The following is a 19,827-nucleotide window of genomic DNA, read 5'->3' on the forward strand; positions in this document are numbered from 1 at the left end:
TAAAATTTAATCAATTATTAATTTTAATTATCATTGGAAATCACTGCAAAATCATATACATTTTTGTGAACAGCTGAATGTCATTCTGATTTGCACCTGTACCAGAGTATGTAACTCTGGTATTTTCTATTAAATCAACATAGTTACTTCCTCAAAAGTTGATATTGGACCAAAAGACACTGAGTTATATGACAAAGTCACAGTGCCCTTCCGAAAAGGTTTAGACAAAGACACTGATAAATTGACACCAACCTTTATTATTTTCATTACAGAGCCTATTAAAATGTTAATTGTACTAGTTATGACAAGCAGTACAGTTTTCAGTTTTTTTAAAATATATATGAATGTGTGTACCATATATTTCGTGTAACATTTGAATAAATATTCAAGACAGTGCTGTAAAAAGGATTAACTTCCAAATATGGAAGAAAATGTCACACCTCAAACTGTATCTCTTGGTTTTCCATTCATACAGAAGGAGAGGTGAGGATGTAATATGAGGAAATAACTCTGAAAAGTTTCAAAGGCAACCTGCACCATGTACTTTTGTTCCATTGGCAAGACCCAAGAATGACTGCACAGAATCACTCTATAATGACTACTAATTGAAAACAATGGTCAAAAAAAGTGACAGCCTCCCTTCTGTAAGCTACCTTCATTAGTTGGGGATTCTTGGACTTTTCAGTTTCTATGTATGAATCCATATGCTATAACTGTACATTAGTGTGAAGAATAGATCTGAACACAAGACTGAGACACAGTGCATTTCAGTCACTATATTCCATGTATATTGAGCATGCTTCAAGATGTGAAGTAGAGATTCTGGCCTTCTGGTCTTAGTAAAGGCAGAAGACTCCTTGTGTACCTGATGTCATTTGCAAATGCAAAATGACTTACATTTACGTGACGCTTTTCTCCAAAGCGACTTACAGTGTAAAGCTACTTACAGTAATTTACCCATTTATACAGCTGGGTAATATTTTACTGTATGCATTCAGGATAAGTACATTAATCAAGGATACTACAGCAGGAGGTGGGCTCCAAACCTTGATTCAAAGCTACTAATTACAGAAGTATTGCACCAGGAGGTGTAAAGTAGAAAATCCTAGCAGCCCAGGCGACTGCACGACCCCCAAAAAAAAAAAAAAAAAAAAAAAAAACCCCATAACCATGCTGTTGTCAAGCCTGCTTACTTACATGGTCTGAACTATAATGTAGATCACATAGAATAGCTATTCCCCAAAATTAATGCAAGATTAGCTGAGATTTGCACATTGCATGGCTTCAATAGCAAATTTAGCACTAAAATATTTATCTTATTACAGAAATGCTGCTGCTAGAAAAGTAGAAGTGCTAATGGACACCTGCTCCCTCCTGTGCCTATTCACTAGTGTCATGTGGTCATTAAGAAAAATATATCATTCAGATCATTTATAGCCACACAAAAACTGTATGCACAACACAGCGACGGGCAGTGATGTTTACACTCGTGGTTTGGTGCTGCTGGAAGGCCAAGAAAAATGCTTGAGAGTGACGGACGACAGACTGCCATGAGGTAAATTGACCACTTGGGGCGCTGTTGCGTATTTATAATACAGGTGAGGCCTCCTAGGTGGTTCCCAAAAACCTCCTGTGTGCAGTCCAGGAAATATACTAGTAAAGGAGGATTTCCCCCCCCCCCCCTTGCTTTGATCTTCAAACTGGGGACTTTCTAAAGGTGGTACGCCCTCAACCTGGAGGGATGATGCTGCCGACTGTTTAAACCAGTAAACGCAATTGTCCGTCTTGAACTCCTCAGCAGCATTAGCAACTAGACAATCGTCAAATTATTTTCAGGCATCCATCAAATGTAGGGTGACTAAGCATAGCAGACATCATTTCACTCATAAAAATCAGTTTACTCTCAAAGCGGTCTGCTGGTCTCGCTTTCCACCAAGACTTTATCGATCACAAGAAAGCAGTCTTACAAAGCACACATATATACGTATACAGTCATGCACCACTTGACGGTGTTTCGCTTAACGAAAGACTGCACATATGACGGTGGTCCCATAAGATAACAGCTGAAAAATTCTTTGACTAGCGATGTTGTAGCACAATGTAACGTTGTAGAACAAAGTGTTACGTGTTCGTGGTGGTGCTAATGTAAACAAACCTACTGTGCTGCCAGCCATATAAAAGTATAGCACAGAATTATGTACAGTACATAACACTTCATTAACACCTGTGTTAGTTCATGTATTTACTATACTTATTTTAGAATGGACTCTTTCCACTTTAAAAAAGTTTACTGTGAAACAGTATGCTGCGTTATGCCGGCAGTAGTGTCAAATCTCGTGGTTACCACCTCTCAAGTGCATCGAGGCTATATACCAGCTAGGTTTGTATAAGTATACCCTATGATTGAGGCTATACCATCTAGGTTTCTAGACAATGACAAAACTGCCAAACAATGCATTTCTCAGGATGTGTCCTTGTTAAGCAACTCATGTCTGTATATGACATGTATAACAATCAATAAGAAACCTGAAAACGTTCAGATTTGTCAAGGCATCGCACCCTAAATTTTGTGCAAAAAGTCCCACCCCCATTTTCCACACGGAAGGAATGGTCCACCCAGTTTCCATCTGAGACAGGGGCAGTTTCCAAACAACTGTCAGCATTGGCAGGAAGGACCGTGTCCACCCAACCTCCATCGCATTCTCCACCCCACTTCCAACATCCGAATCCCCGTCCAAGCTCCAGCTGATGGAAAGCAAGCAGTCTCCGAGAAGAACAAGAGGTTTGACACAAGAGTTCAAACCATTAACATACCAGAACGTTCACATCTGGCATGCCCGAGAGCAGCCAAATCTGTTGGCCACAGGTGTTTAACATAATGGCAGAAAGTCCTCTTCCACAGAGGACTCAGTACACATCTAGGAAAGGCAAAAAACCTTTCAGTGCTCTCACTGGCACCCGAACACCCCAGCAACCCCCTAGAGGGTTCGTTTCCGGTTCAGGTGTTGCCCTCCTTTCGAAGACGCCCTCCCCATCTTCCTCCATTAGAAAGGTAATGGTGGACGAGAAGGTGAAAGGAGATCAGGAACAGGAACAGCAACATGAGGAGAGCGCTTGTCTTCACAGGAAGGCATGCTCCACAGGGGGTGCGTAGGAGAATCCAGGAAAGGCACCAGCTGCTTCGCATACACTGCTGGTCATGAGCAGGCAGTCAGGGTTGCCAACAGAGCCTGACACGGGCAGGTGTGTGAACTCCGGGTCAAAGTGGCACAGGTCAGTGGGTCCCGTCTGCAAAGGTAAGATAAGCAAAGGCATGCGTTGTACAAATTCTGAAAAACAGAAACTCGGCGTCTTGACTGATGCGATGATGATGCACATAGCACTGTTTATCCACTGTAGCTTTTTAAGTGAAGATACAACTCACCACAGTGGGCACAAATGGGGGTGAAATCTTTTTGGCTACAAGGTCATCCCAGTTAATAGGTGAAAAAAAAGCATGCGCCTTGATCTCCATCTGCAGGAAACAGGAAGATGGGACTGTAAGCCATGTGCCATGAGCAACAATGCAGTTACATGTACAGACTGCAGTGTGTGTGTGTGTGTACACTTGTCATACATGCAAGTACATTCATCATGTGATATTGCTCTCCAAAGTGACTTGCAACATTAAGTGGCTTTGTACAATTGGGTCACTTGTACTGCAGCAATTCAGGGTAAGTGTCCTGATCAAGGGCCAGACGTGTCAAGTGTGCGTGCACGCAGAACAGGGCAAGGGCCACACTTACAAAGTCATCCTGCGCACCAAGCCTCTGGGTGCGATCCTTCTGGAGCAGGCCCTCCAGCAGCGCCCGTCCAGCGTTGGACACATTGGGCTTCAACACCAGCGGCTTGTGAAGGATGTTGTTGTACATCTCTGCTGTGTTGCGACTGTAGAAGGGGGGCTATAATGACAGCAGAGAGAGGAGGAAAAAACCTTCAGTGACAATCCACCCTGCGGGCCTCGTACAAGGTTAATTAACACAACTTTTGCACGTACAGGCATCCCTTGATTTGTGAACTTTATCCAAATTCTAGTACAATAGCTCTTGATAGCCAATTTTCAGCTTATGAAAAAAACTTCAAAACATGTCCTAGAAAATGTGGAAGTGCAGTACTGTAGTTGGAATGTCTGCATCTAGAGCCATCTATTGGCATTAGAAATGAGTTGCTTTACGAGAGTGGAGCATTATGGGAAATGTCTGTCAGCCATATTGGTTGTGTTTTTAATTGTGTAATCGTGGAGACAGCAGAGCAATTAGCAGGAACCTTTAGCAGATTGTCCATACATGACGTGAAAAAACATTTTAGCACCACTGTGCAGTTTTAGAAAGTTGCTCACAATAACCACAACATGTTCAATGGATCCCTGCTTGGTTTACTGCTCATCCTGTGGAGACTTGACCAATTAGAAGTGGGAATTGCTGCATTACTCCACTTGCACTCATTCAGCTTTTCTGTAGCTGTTATGTACTGTACACTTAAATGCTCACCAAAAAAAACAATAGTAAATACAAAGGGAATCAATGAAAATGATACAAAGGAACTGATAGGACAAAGTCAAAACACCCTTCACAAAAGGATGTGAAGAAGTCAAAATAATTTCTGCAAGAACCCAACTTGTGACAGGAAGGGTGCAACCATGTCCAGAATGTCATGTGCTTTTACTTCCTTTGGAGGGCAAGTGCTTTTAGAACTCTTCAACATGAAATGGGTCACTGTTTTTTTTAAAACATTGTCAGTAAATTTAATGCACTCCATCAGTTTATCCAGCCAATTTAGCCAACAAGGAACTTCAGTTTACACTCACCAGGCCATATAGCATCTCGTACAGCACCGAACCCATGCACCACCAATCCACCGTGTGGTCATAGGGCTGTTTCTGCAGCACCTCTGGTGCTAGGTACTCAGGGGTCCCACAGAAGGTGGAGGTTGTCCCGTTGGGCGCCAGCCCCTCCTTGCACAGGCCAAAATCAGTCAGGACGATGTGGCCCTCAGAGTCCAGCAGAATGTTCTCTGGCTTGAGGTCCCTGTAGATAATGTGCAGCGAATGCAGGTAGCCCAAGGCGCTGGCCATCTCCGCAATGTAGAAGCGAGCCCGTGGCTCCAGAAACACTCTCTCGCGTTGGAGGTGGTAGAAGAGCTGCAGAGCGGGAGAGTCATGTGGGAGCATTAGCGACAGTCCACCCTCCTGTTCTGACTCAACGTCCGAAGCGTTCGCCTCCCACTCCTCAAGCCTGGGTGTGACTGCCATTAGTCATCCCATCACACCAGCTGTCCTTCTACACTTTAGCGCCACTGCATCTCACTTGTGAGTGGACTATTTTGTCGTTTGCCCTGCAGATATCATCAAGTTCAGAGACAAAAGCCAGACAACGTCCAGTTTGTCCCGAGCAGCCCTAATCCGAGTTACATCACAACCCCCCAGGCATCGCCACCCCTGCACCTCTACACCCATGCCCCACCCAGTCTCACCTCCCCTCCGTTGACATAGTCCAGCACAAAGTAGAGCTTGTCTGTAGTCTGGAAGGAGTAGTGCAGGCCCACCAGGAAAGGGTGCTGGAGGTTCTTGAGCAGCACGCTGCGCTCAGCCATGATGTGCTTTTGCTGGAAGGGAAGAAGCAGCTTATTCTAGCACCTTCTGCTACAGGTATGACAACTACTCAACTGAAAGTTTTGCTAAATTCCCTCCAGAAGTCAAATAATTATTAACTACCGATTTTGGAATTAACAGAAATTTGATGAGATCACAAAAGGAAAATCTGAATGCTTGCAAATCAACCTGTTCAGGTGCATATGACAGAGTGCATGCAGAGCCTCACTCTAGGTTAGGACTGTTCAGCACTTGGAAGGGTGGGAAAGAGGAAAAAAGTTTTACCTCTTTCTTCTTGAGAATGATCTTCTTCTGAAGCACCTTCACAGCATAGTATTTGGCGTTTTCCTTGTGTCGTGCCAGCAGAACCTTTGCAGAAGAAGGGTGTGTGTCATTGTACAGCCCTTGCCTCATTCCCCATGTTCATTTTTGGCATCTCCATTTGACCCTCATCTGGAGATTCCCTTACCTTTCCAAAGCTTCCTTTCCCAATGATTTTCAGGTAGTCAAAATCTGACGGCTTGACCCTGCATTTCCATGAAAACAAGGAAGGAAGGCGCTTTAACTGATTGCTCAAGTAAGGGATTCATGTCAATGTGTCACAAGAGAACATTATCAACACTTACTGAGTCTCCTCTCCCAGGGAGCTTCGGGGGGAAGTTGAGCACAGCTGCAGGACAAAGATTGAGGAGGAGGAGGAAAATGCTGTGATAATACTGCTGGTTACAGAACTGTAACCAAGAAGCTTTTCTGCGCACTGCGAGTCTCCGATACATACCGAAGCGATCCCCTCCTCGGGCTCCTCGTTCTGGTTCTCATCGATCTTCAGGAACACCCGGACATCTGATCTGAAAAGACAGCCAGCGCACAATTTGCTGTAGTGTATTCTGTATTCCAGCCACAGGTGTTTTAGCGCCAAACAAAACAAAGACTCCTTGACATTACATATGAAGTCAAGACACCTCACTGGAGCGAGGGAACATCTGGAGCAAGTGAATGATGTATGGAAGAGAAAATGCAGTGCTTCAGTTCACCACTAGATGGTACCATACCTCATATTCCACTAGGAAACACCAGTATACCTGGTGGGCGGAATTTAGACTAAGGATATGAAACAATCGAGTACAATCTTAGAACTCACTTTACACACATAAATAATATATATATAAATGGATCCCATCTTCGACTACAAGTCGAAATGATTGAGTCTGTTGTGCAGTTAATATGGACTCTATGGAAATATAAAAAGGGTGTATAACCCATAGCGCTCAACTGTGACGTTCTGCAGTATCATGTTTGGAGAAGTGCGACACATGGATTATGAATGTTTCCATCCCTCTAGGCTGAATGACCCAGCAAAGTCTGGAAGGCATGTGGCAAGGCACTATAATAGGCTTAGTGTGTGTGTGAGCTTCTCCTGGGGAACAGGACAGCTTTGTGTCAAAGGTGCTTAGATGATGCAGCGAGAGTGTGCCAGGACATGAAAGGTGCGATTTGAGTTCCAGTTTGGCCTCTAGGCACTGGGTGAACCTAGACACAGATCCCGGATTAAGGGTATCTATGTGGGCCATTCATTGGCTCGGAGACCGCTGACTTATGCGCCAACTTGTTCTGACATTAGGCCCAGGTACTTCAGGTCACTTGACATTTCCCAGGAGCAAGGCATAAAAAGTAAGGATAAGTATGGGGGGGAGTAGACAAAGGAAAAATATATTTTTTAAATATGGAAGAGATCACCCTTCATTAAAAGGAAAAAAAAAAAAAAAAAAAAAAAAAAAAAAAGGTCAAGCATAGAAGAGGTTTAAGTATAGAAAAGACAAAAAAGAAAAACAAAATTCAGTACAGGAGAAGTCACCCTTTGTGAGGAAAATATAGAAAAAATAAAAATGTAGCAAACGTACAGAAACAATCCACCGTAATAGCATTTAGTGAGCAGAACAGTATTTAATCTTAGTTTAATAATGATTGTCACTACTTTTAGCCACGATCATGAAACACCTGGACATGTTAGTCGCTGCCCTTTTTGGAAAAGATCACATTTACGGGACAGCATTCCAATAATCAGGTGAGTCCAGTAGCTCCATCCTTCAGAGACAGTGCCGACTGAAGTAATACCACTGTAAAAACAGTGTAAATACTTACTGCTGGCAGATTTGGGGGTTGGATGCCAGCTTCTGAATGAAGTCATTAAAGCCCATTTTTCTCTCCTTGATGAAGGCTGCAAGAAATAAAAAAAGAAGTTTAACACAACTGAAAAGCCTGAAGAGCCGTTACTGTAAAGTTGATAGGAAAACAGCTTTGATTTAATTAAAATTTACATGCAACTCATACAGGTTGTGCAAAGAAAGAATCGCTAACCAGAGACGTTTCAGACTCAAAAGTTTTAAGCGGAAAAGAAAAAAAAAATTAAAATAAATTAAGCAAGTAATTTCCACAAAGGACCAGTTAGTTTCAGTCTCAAAGAAAGTCTAACCGCGTAAGGAAGGAAAGTCGATTCGGAAATTTATTTTAAAAACTGATTTCGTGAAGCGCGCGACACACATCCCCCGCCCGCCGCACAATCACATAACATGACTCTGAAATATTAGAATATAATGTTTATAATTAAAAATGAAAAGTGGTCCAGCAGCGCCTGCGATAAAAATAGACCAAAAGAAGAGCAACTAGCTGGAGCTGGTGAAGACAAGAAGAAGCAAGCAAGCGCCCTTTTCATTTCAACACAGCTACTGACTGAGCATAATAAAATAAGGTACGTTTCGATTTAACTTCTGCAGCAGCGCTGACGTCACATTCAGGCTAATACTGATACATACTGGATCGTATTGTACTGTATACAATATAAAATTCTATATTTTAAAGCGTTCGTAAATAAAAGTAATTGCACATGAACAGTGCCACCCACTGCCAGTGTTCCTGGACGGCCCACCTCACCTAAAAACACACCGTTTCATTTCAGTAACAAACCCCGATTACACATCTTGAAAAAGTCGCATCTCACCGGTAAAAAAGGACACGAGGCCCCTCATTCTGGAGTAGGACAAGTGGCCCCGGGCCTCGGTGACGGCCATCGCTGAGCAAACGGCCGAGGTGAGAAGGAACAGGAGCCGCCGTCCCGCTCAGCTCAGCTCCGCGCACTTTCCACGTCTGTCCCTCCACCGCGATGCCGCGCTCTTATAACGGCCACGTGGCTCCGTCGCGAGCCGCCCTTACATCACGCGCGAAACCATGGCAACCAGTCAGCGGAGCGCTCTCCTGACGTCACGAAACTCCTCTCAACCTCGCTCTCCTATAGGTCGAGCGGGTTGCGGCGGATTGAGGGAAGCGGAGGGCGCGCCTGGATTAACGGATTGACTCAATTTCCGCCTCGTCGTTTTCTGAATGGAAATATACGACGACTGCTGGGATTGCCGTGCAGTAGCGGGATTACTATGTGGTCCGCAAAATTATTAATGTCAGTTGATTTTTTAAAAATTAATATGCTGCTGCTTAATTTACTGAATTTAAACAGAATTCCACACCCTTAGATAGGAAGTGAAAAAGTATCAGCGGCAGTGAGTCTGTGTGTATGAGTGTTTAGCTATTGTCTGTATTTACAAATGCATTAGTCTAGATGCGCTTTTCTCTCTTATGTTTCAGTTCACTCAGACATAGCTAGTAGGTACCCGTTTTTCTGTAGCAGCTGCACACCAAAAAAGCATTACTGCAGCAAATGGAAAAGTAAAGGAAAACCAAAAAAAAAGGCCTGAGAATGCTGGAGTAAGAAGGTGACAGTTGAAGAAGCATTCACACAGCCAGGTGACACTTCAGGAATGGCATTGCTTTATATTAGTTACTCTCACACACACACACACACAAACACACTGGCTGAAGATGCTTGTCCCAAGCAGGGTCCCAGCAGGTCAGAGCTTAACCCAGCAACAGAGGACATAAGGCCGGAGGGGGAGGGGACACACCCAGGACGGGATGCCAGTCTGTCACAGGGCACCCCAAGCAGGGCTTGAACCCCAGACCCACCAGAGAGCAGGACCTGGCCAAGCCTGCCATGCCACCGTGCCACCGCCCCCCCTTTTATTAGTTACTGCATATGTTTATATGTTGGTCCAGTTGTATTTGGTGTTCCCTTTATATCCAAACATTTAAAAGATGTCAAATGTCAAAAACTGAAGGATTTTGACTACTTCAAGAGCAAACATTTCATATAGAACTAAATATATAAATTGTCTTTGCAGACAACACCTAAAGTATTCTTTCTATTACTGTTAATTCAGCCATGAAATCATGACATAGATCTTCAGAATCGACCATGCTGCAATGTCGACCTTTTTTTTAAAGATTATTTTCAGATTACAACATGATGTAATTATATATTTTTGGAATGACGTTATGGTGTTACATCATGTCATGGTGGGATGATCCAATAGGGCTTACCAGCTAGGAAAGGCTCTACTTGGTTATCTTAGTGACAGTATCTAAGCATCATTTTTTATTTATTCACCGCCATGCTGTTATCCAAAACATATTCTTGGCCATATGCATAAAATATGCCTCTGCCTGCATCATTTTAACATTTTATCAAAGTTACTGTTTGTATTTGCATAGCCAGTATCTTCTGGGAACAAAAAGGTTTAAAATCAGAAAAGACCTTGAGCTTTCCAGTTTGCTCCCTTGAAAGGCATTTGTTCGGAACATGCTGAAGGCTGTCTGCTTCTGCGATTTGCTTGCGTATGTGTTGCTCTCCTCTAAACAGATGGGGTCTTTTCGGAAGGACTGAATAAGTGATGCTGCTGTGGGGCCTCAGTCAAGCAGAACGGATCCCATCACCTCTGTTCATCGGCCGGGAAGGAGACACGGACCTCAGTGGTGAAAGACCGGCTGTGGGGGTATGAGTCAGCTCAGCCCAAACCCCCGCACACCCTCCCCACACCCCCGAAAGCCCCCGCACTCCTACTGATACGGCACACACTGCCCTGTCCTGTGTGATGTCCTGCTCATTTTCTGGAAAAGGGGTTTTCTCTTGCCAACTCAGGGTGATTCACAGCCAGGGTGGGGGCTTTTATCCATCGCATCACTCCCTCAAACTCTCGCTTGCTCACTGCCTTTGTGCTCACTTCATCTTCCCTTTCCAAATCTCCTGCTGAGAATTTCAGGAGCTGATGAATCCAGCAGGGAGCGTGAAAGAAACTTTGAGGCCCCCCACACGCACCACCAGCACTTGAATAATATCCCGCTTATTCCGACACAAGGAAACACGCTTCACACTGCTCCACACTGACTGTGTTGGAGATGTGTGATCTCCAGCAAGGAGTTGAGGAAGTTCCGTGGAAGCCGTAGCTCTCTGCACCTCCACCCACTGTCCGGTGATGTAAGTAGTGCAAAGGCATCACGCCACTTTATGCCTGCAGCTGCGTGTAAGACAGTGTGGAAAAGCCCAGCACTGCATGCAGAAGACGCAGCTAAGGGCGTCTGCAAATATGTTTGCACAAGCTTACGATCAGCTATTTTTGACCATGACCATGACAAGATCAGCTGCAGTCATAGGGAAAGCCCTCAAAATAGATCTGCTGCCGTGTTTCTCTTAATGGTATTAGAGTTGTGCGTGAGAGAGCAATTTTGCACATCGTCACCAGGGTTCGACCCAAGAAGCTTACTGGTGTCCCCAGTCTCATGTGGAGATGCCACCATCCAGTGTTTTCTCACCTCAGCTCAGCAGAAACAGTGTAAAGCTGCAAACACCCACCTTCAAATGCCACAGCTCACAATGCCTCAGTGTGTGTCTTCCATGGGCCCAGACTGAAAATACAAATGATGTATACACACTTTGTGTGTTTTATTCCAGAGTGTATGACAGTATTTTTAATAAAATGCTTTTTGTTTTTTTCTTTTTTTATGTAGAATTGTATGCTTCCAAATCACTTGAAATGTTTAGTTTTTTTTAACAAATCTTTTGTCCTCTGGAGAGATGTTTTTATGTTATTCACGGAGCGATAGCTCAGTAAATATTTACTGTTTACTGAGAGGAGGCTAATGATCATGGTGCCATGTTACAACTCTTCCTTGTAAAGTAATTTTTTTCTGTTATTAAAAGTTGTATGCATCTTAGTCACTCTTGAGTATTGAGGTGTGTGTGATCTTTAAAAATTTGTGCTCTACATTTTTTTTTTCTCGTTTTTCTTAAATTCTCAGAAACATATTTAAAAATAATGCTGTGATGCACTGGACTGTCTTGTCATTTCAATATCTGGTCACCCAAGATCTATTGTGCAGACCAATCCTTATACATTACATTGACTTGTGGTTATATTTAACAAGAAGTTAGCCATCTGGCTCGGAGTAAGCTCTTGGCTTTGGACGTCGCACAGCAGGCCAGACAGTGTTAGACCTTCCCCTCCATCAGATGAAGTGTCTTTGTCTTTCTTAATCTCTCCTAGTAGATTTGTCTGCCCTCATAAATCCCTGCTCAGAATGGCATGATAGTACAGGTCAAACTACTCTGAACCTGCTGTAGGCCTCACCTCCTGGGACGCACTGTCACACAGTCTCTTGGAAAAGGAATAAAAAAAATGAAAACCATAAATTTCAGATGAAAACTGGTCTGCATGACTGCATATTCTAGATATTGTAAAGCTGTATGAATGAAATTACCTTCATTACCCTTAGGGACATGTAAATATAGAACTAGCATGGTGTGTATTCTATGGCAGCCGATGTAAGTGTCGCCATTTAGAGGTCACTGTAGATAATCTGACAATAAGTGCATTTACCCAGCGGTCAGCGCAGTTGATAAAACTAGCAGAGTCACAACCTCGTAGCCGTGGGAGTCACCAACCGGTGTAGAACAGGGTACAAAAAGGACGAATCACACAGACGTATCAGTTGTAGGATTGTCTAATGAATCATTTTAACTGATCAGTGGTTTTTTTGTGTGTCCATAGCAAGAAACATCAACTACGTTAGCGGGGGGAGGGGGTGGGATCTCCCACTAAACATGTAGTTCCTTACATCTCCAGGAGTATACTTCCAAAAACATAAGGAGAATAGTCGCCAGCCTGAAATATGACACACTTGAATGAACAAACGAATGAAGAAATATTTTCCTTCTTACTCTTCGTGTTGCCTGTCACTGTTCTACACACATACCGTACAAATGAAAGCAGCAGCAGCCCATACCTATGAAAGACCTCTTGCTGGCCTCAGGCTTCATGCTTCTGGTGTGCTGCCTAAATGTGTCTGTTGCTCCTTGGCAATTGTGTGCTTCCTGCTTGCTGCCCCCTCGCTGTGCTCTAAAGCAGGTCCCGTCCAGGCATCGCTCCCTGTTGATGCTGGCTGATCATCTCCGAGATTCGGTTCCTCCTCCTTTGCTTTTCTCTTCTCGCAGCCTCTAAATGAGAGCTGAAACTAATGGCAGTGTGTGCCTCCTCCCCTGTAAGCCACTTCCTTCTCCCTTCTTACCTAAGGCTCTACCTACCTGTGTGCTGAGCAAGAGAGAGAGAGAGAGAGAGAGAGAGAGAGAGAGAGAGAGAGAGAGAGAGAGAGAGAGAGAGAGGGGTATAGTCAAAGGCAAAGTAGGAACCACCATCAGGTTATGGTTATGGTTATGACCCTCCTGTGATGGGAAGTTCAGCAGACCATTCCTTTATTACTCTTTTGATGGATTAATAGTCTTTATTAAGGCATGGGGAACTTACTCCCTCTTCTCTTTCCTCTTTTTAATTCTTAGCAACACATATAGAGAACAAGAAAAGTACAGATAACACAAACAGAATGAAAGAGAACATACACCAGGGGAACAAGAACACAGATTACACAACATTTTGAGATACTAGGGTCAGTTAAAAGGTATCCACAATAATCTCCATTGATCTGAATATGCATTATTGTGGAATTACCCTCATATTATGTGCATAAGTCAATAACCTTTCAAGCTCTAAAGTTACTCGAGGTCAAGAAGGTACTAATACACTACTCGATGTCACCGTAACAAACAACAAAGAGAGGTTTTTTTACCACTAAATTTACATTTACAGTTAGTGGTGTAATAAAAACCAAGAGGATGGTATTTAAATAATAACTGTTCCTAACAATAACCGGAAAGTACTTTCAGTGTTTTTGTCACCTAATCAATTCATAAGAAACCAAAATAAAGAGCCAAATTCTAACAAAGCTGAACATTGCAGATTAAAAAGGAATGATCCTGGCAGACTGTGGAATGGCTCTTTAACATGGAAAATTAAATGACACTCTTATCGTATTCCAAGGACAAGATAAACAGTGAAGGATAACAAATAGTTATCATGAAACTGAATTTGGCTGGAGAATTACAGTCTCTTCCCACCAACACACACACATGCACAGAACGTAGCAACACGCATACTTCAGCGTTTTAAGAGGAATATGTAGCAACGCATCACAGTAGGTGACAGTTGTCTTGTTCTTTTCGCAAGAGGACATTTGACACATTGACTTCTTGGTTTTGTGTGTGTGTGTGTGTGTGTGTGTGTGTGTGTATGCATTGCACTCCGTCATGCTGCCCCTCTGGGGCATTTTGGGTCAGGTGCTCACTTTGCAGGGCTCAAGCTCTCCTGAAGCCAAAGCTCTCAGAATTATTCATCACACATGTCTGCTTGGGCCCTCTGTTAGTTCGATCTCATACTAGTTCAGTATTTTCTGTTTGTTTCTGTTTGCAGTTTAACTTTATATTAACTTGGGGAACATTTAAAAGCAAATGAAACTGTCAGCGAAAGGGGAACAGCTATGTGTGCGGAGCGGTAAACGGTGAAAAAAATCTCTGCGAACAATACAGAAAAGGAAGCACAAGAAAATCATGGAATGCCACTCAAATTCAATGGCATTAATGCACATTTGGGGGAAATCGTTGCACAAGCCACTCAAATTGAAATGCTTTCTTAGAAATTACTGTTAAAATTAGAGCCTATATTACATTTTCATTTAATGTTCAAATTAACATTTTTTTTTTAATAATGGCCTGAAGTCAAATAAATGTGAAGCAAAACAAATCACAGAGGACCGCATCTCTGGTGCCCTTTAGGAGTATGGAGCAATGATATACACCCTTTCAATAAAAAGTAATACATAGTAAGTTGATAGCAGCAGTAAATCACAATGCATTGGAAGTTCACACGGGATCAGATCACCCACTTTATGCTCACCTGTGCCCTGAGGACATCCAAAAGAGGAGTATCTGTCTCTACGGGATTGAAGACAGGCTGTGTCTTTAGAAGCAGAGTACCCTGGAAATAGCTCAAGTGTGCCGAGTTTAGAAAGATCAACTGTCTGAATGGAGAAGATGCTCAGCCGTGTGCCTCCTGGCCTACTTCTCTATCTTTCCCTTCCCTGCCTCCTTCCTTCCACACCCTCACAATTTAACCCCTTCTCCTATGAGGAACAAGGCTTTCAGTGCTGACAGTAACATAGGAAAAATTCCCAAGATCATGGTGACATTCTACACGATCTTGACTTGGCCTCATATATTGCCACTGACGAGTAAAGAATTTTCTTTCATTTTATTTGTTATTGTTTATCATTGTGATGGAGTGTTGTCCCAGATTCCCTGTTTGTTTCCTGCGAGACCCAACCAGCATCTGTTCATACGGCTCCTGTATATTATACCACTGGGTTCTAAATGAATAACAAGATTAAAGTGCGGAATCCACTTGGCTGCCGTTGGGCAGTGCTGGACCAGACCATAAGGTACCCAGCCCAAACAGCCAGATGTCTCAAATGGAAGTGCTCCTGTGTACCAGAGCAAAGTTCTTCTGCGGACAAAGACTAGATTCCAAAAGATGATTCGTTTGGAGGTAAACATCTTACACAAAAGATGCAACATTTCTCTGACCCAATGCTGTTCATATGTTCAAATGAGCCCGATCTTAGTCCCCATACTGATCCGTGTCACATGTCTCCTGTCTTTGATCCCTCCCCCTGCTTGACCACACAATGCTCTTACACAGCATTGCAGGCTCCGTCACCGGTAGGCTCGGACCCAAATTCAGACGCTGGTGGAGAGCTGGTTACCGCTTGAGCCCTACCACAGAGTGCTTGTGTAATAACCTGGAGCTGTGTGCTGGGATTGGCTGGCATACCTGTAAGCCTGTAGAGGCAATTGTATATTCAGGGTCATGTTGGTTTACTGTTGGTTTCCTGACCCACACTGAGTCTCTGTGGTCATGTAGGGTTGCTTTAGGCAGGTCACATTCTTTGGTCATGTTGACATTCCATCTGTATTGACAGCTGATGCCTAGAAAACCTTAAAGAAAAGTATAATTGTGGTATGTTGATCTTGACCTCAAGTGGTTTCCCTCATGGTTTTGCTAAACCTTCTCATACCCATTTGTTGTTATTCCGTTGTATCGTAGTCCATTGAGGGTACTCTGTTCTACTCGGTTATATCTGCTGTGGTTGGGATTTGCGCGCCTTTGCGCTTTCATGCCAATGTATATTTTATGGTGGCCCCTCTAAAAAAAACTGCGTATAAGTGGGTTTCTCTGCTCGTGTATTTGGACTTGTACCAGCTAAAACATGTAGAGTGACATGAAGCAGAACAACAGTGAGGGAACGTCACATGACACGTTATGCAATAATATACTATGGTGAGAAAAGAGTTTTCCAACTCCCTCGCCAATGAAATAAATATTTTAAACAATGTGTTGTCACTGGTACTAATGACATAGTGGCATTACAGATAAACTCAGGTTACTTACAGATTAAAGGCAACAGGACAATATTTGGTTGAATGAAACTGTCATGACGAGATAGAAAATGAAACACGGAGGCTTGCGACATGTCTGGAAGGGCAGAATATTGGCAGTCACATCACTTAAGAGCTCCAGTTTGATCTACCGACATCATGGATTTCAGGAACATGCTGTACAAATCTCTGTCTACAGCGAGTAAAGAAGCAACATCTGTCTGCAGCTGCCAAAGTGCCATCTGTTAATGCTAATACTTCAATCTAAAACTGTTTTTGGAAAGGCTTAATTTTTATACAGGGAAAATCATATGGATGTAGACCTGCTTTGTAGGTCACTTCAGTTATATTAATATATTTTACCAATATAGTAAATATACATCAGCTTCTGTGCAAAGGCCTTGAGGTACAGGACTAACTTTCATACTCTTCCTTTCACAGTCAAAGATATTCTTGAACCTCCAGTTTGATGGTGAAGTGGCTGTAATGATCTTGCACTGCCTTCCATGTGGAGATTTTATGTACTGTATCCTCATTCCAGCTGATCTGCACTCAAACGTTGATGTTTTCCCAGGTGCTGGGTCAACACATTTGGACCCAGCTGGACAGAGCTAATAATAACTTTCTAATCAAAGAAATACCATAGAAAGACTTTTGCATAACCCCCATATGGTAGAAGAAGCAAGGGGCACATGCCAGAAGTGGTTTTGCTTTTTCAAGAAAGTCCTTTGATGATCAAGTTGTTTACCAAGATTTTTCCCCTAGTTTCTGTTCATTTAGACTTGTGAAAAGTCTAAATGAAGAGCACAATTCAGATTTCTTGAGCACACATCTGGTCCTGTAAAAATGACTCATATTCCCTGGCCATCATAAAACCATGCAGAGGAGTCTTCAGACCCAATGACTCCCATGAGAAGGCAGTCCAGACCATTATGGATCCCCCACGATGTTTATCAATTGGAAACAGATATTGTGGGTTTATGTCTTTTATTGTCTCCAGGCATAAACTTAAATTTATTCCCTTCCCTATGTTGGAAGTAAAATGACTCATCAGACGGTGTTACTTTTTTCCACTGCTCAGGGGTCCAGGTTGAGTACACTTTGCAACAGGTTATGTGTCTTTGTGTGTTAGTCTTGGATACAAGCCATTTCTTAATTTCAGCCTGTGAAGCTCACAATGTACAGTTTTTGTTGACACTGGGTCACAGAGATGTTTCTCATGAGGTGCCAGGTGCCAGAGGTGGTTCAGTTCTGTGGTGATTTTTGAGGCTGAACATTTGTGGCACTTGACAGCTGTTCTGTGACCTGTCTCTCTATTCCTGTTGTTGATCTTCAACTTGTGACCACAGTTCCTCTTCGCTGATGCAGTTTGTCCATGTCTGCCATGTGCTGTCATTATTTTTGAGACTGTTCCGCTCGACACATTAGATAAATTTGCAGTTTTTGTGACCATAGCAGCTAAAACCCGGGCACCGACCACGTGGCCTCCCTGAAACTCAGTTACTTGCTTCATGTAGTTTTGAAAATTCAAATAACAAAGTGCTGGTTGCCAGATTTATTATTTATTTATTTATTTTCTTATCATTTCTATTATTCTCAGAGGTGCGCTGCTCACCCATGACAGATGTGTCTGGACCAAAGAAATGTCCTGTCTGAGAAACACTGAACAGAGCGCTGTTCTGTGTCCACAGCCAGCTATGGTTTATTCTGTGTTGTTGGAGGAACTTCTGCAGCTTCCTGGGAGTCTTTCTGGTGTGGAGGAAGAGGGCAGAGACTGTTCATGCAGGTGCCAGAGTGGAGGGGGCTGCATGTTTCCAGGATTCGAGCCAAGAAGTACAAGCCCTCTCCCTCCACGCTTGGCCCGGAACGAGCACAACACTGCCGAGACCAACCAGAACCGATCCAAACTAGTCTCTGTCCAGGCAGAGAAGCTAAGGAATAAGAGTCATGGTGGATATGAGGAGATAAGCAAGTGTCTGGATTGATTTAAGGCAAGATCACTTAGATTAATGTGAATCTGCCAGAGCTTTCCTTCACTCTGTCTAGAGGGCTCCCTGGGGATTTAGTGGCAGCGCAGATAAAGCTGGTGTCTTACAGCTACTGCGGTGTGGGGTGGATGTGGGGCTCGAGGCCAGCCTGGGGTGTGTGAGGTTTGCATGTTCCTTCCCAGACATGCATAGAAGAAGATATTGGCAAACCACTTCCATTCCTCTCTTGCCTTGGAAACCACGCATGTGGTCACAATGGGTTGGCTTAATGGCACCTTCATACCTCCGTATGTGGTCTCAACAGCGATTGCCAGCTCTTGAACATGATGTAATCCATGTTACAACAAGTCTCATAGCAGTGCAAAGCAGAGTTAAATTAGATGGCACAAGAATTCATTTTTGATGCAAAGTAATGCTGTATTTGAAAACGCCTTATATCAATTGTCATGACACAAAAGATGCGGCATCCATCATCTGCAAAACCAGTGATTTAAGGTCATACATCAAAAATAAAATTTGATTTAATGTAATTTCAGTTTTTGGAAATGTTGATCTTTTCATGGGTATCAGTGGTCAGTTGGGCAGCAGTCTGACCTTCCAGCAGAACCCTGCCTCCCACCACTCTCCCAGGGCTGTCACTCCATCTGCTCTGCCCTTCTGCCCCTCTGCCCCCCACTGGTGTGGTTGTGTAACGGGGCACTGTGCCAGGGGAATAGAGGATGCAGTCATGGCTCACTGGTATCCCGGAATGGGTATGAATTTGGAGGATTACCTAGCAGAAGGAGTATCGAGCACTGGTGATTATGGGGTTGGCTGGAAGAGGCCAGCAGAGTGAATTCTTCTGCCATTAGACTGGGTAGCATTGACTGACCGTAGAAGCATCTGAAGACCTGAGCTACTTTGCTGGGTCTTCTTTTTCCCTCTACCCTCCACCTAACCCTAAAACCCTCATTCACCCTGGCCCTGATGTGTTGTCTCAGTGCAGTCAAATCATTCTGCACATTTTGTGTTTTGTTTCCCAATGGACTGTAATATAACCTTATATAACCTTTCATATATTAAAGCCCCGGAGAATCTGACTTCTGCTCTGACAATATTCACTGTGAGATTCAAGCAGTTAAGATACCCACCAAACTGTGCTCAGAGCCATTGTGACTGGGATCTACATATCTTCCCTGACCACTGCATGGGTCAGCCCCATAGACCAGCTGTGAGATATCCTTTTCTTCATCTTCTTATAATATTACTGTTTTGTCGCTTAGACATCACCAGTACCATTTAAACGTTTTACCCGTTTACATGCCTGTGTGATCTACTGAAGCTGTTCAGATTAAGCTCCCTGATCTCAAAGCAACCACAGCAGCAATATTCAGTGATGAGCTCCTATGTCTGTCTGGGTTCTTAATTTCTTAGCAGACTTTACCATGTAAACCAGTTTGGCACAATTCCATCCAGGAGATTTCCAGTCTAGATCGCCTTAGACATCATATTAAATGACTCATCTC

General features: G+C 43.3%; 1 protein-coding gene across 1 annotated transcript; it reads right to left on the bottom strand.

Moving 5' to 3' along the window:
* On the bottom strand, nucleotides 1–8,792 carry sgk2b (serum/glucocorticoid regulated kinase 2b). The gene is made up of 11 exons (XM_018757414.2): nucleotides 8,628–8,792; nucleotides 7,772–7,847; nucleotides 6,408–6,477; nucleotides 6,256–6,299; nucleotides 6,099–6,156; nucleotides 5,915–5,998; nucleotides 5,512–5,643; nucleotides 4,847–5,179; nucleotides 3,786–3,941; nucleotides 3,425–3,514; nucleotides 1–3,288 (listed from the first exon to the last, which is right to left on the bottom strand). The coding sequence occupies exons 1-11, from the start codon at nucleotides 8,695–8,697 to the stop codon at nucleotides 3,121–3,123; spliced, it is 1,281 nt and encodes a 426-aa protein (XP_018612930.2). The 5' UTR covers nucleotides 8,698–8,792; the 3' UTR covers nucleotides 1–3,120.
* Between the last annotated feature and the right edge of the window lie 11,035 nt (nucleotides 8,793–19,827).

The sequence above is a fragment of the Scleropages formosus genome, chromosome 8 (assembly GCF_900964775.1).
Source record: "Scleropages formosus chromosome 8, fSclFor1.1, whole genome shotgun sequence".
In the NCBI taxonomy this organism is placed as follows: Eukaryota; Metazoa; Chordata; class Actinopteri; order Osteoglossiformes; family Osteoglossidae; genus Scleropages; species Scleropages formosus.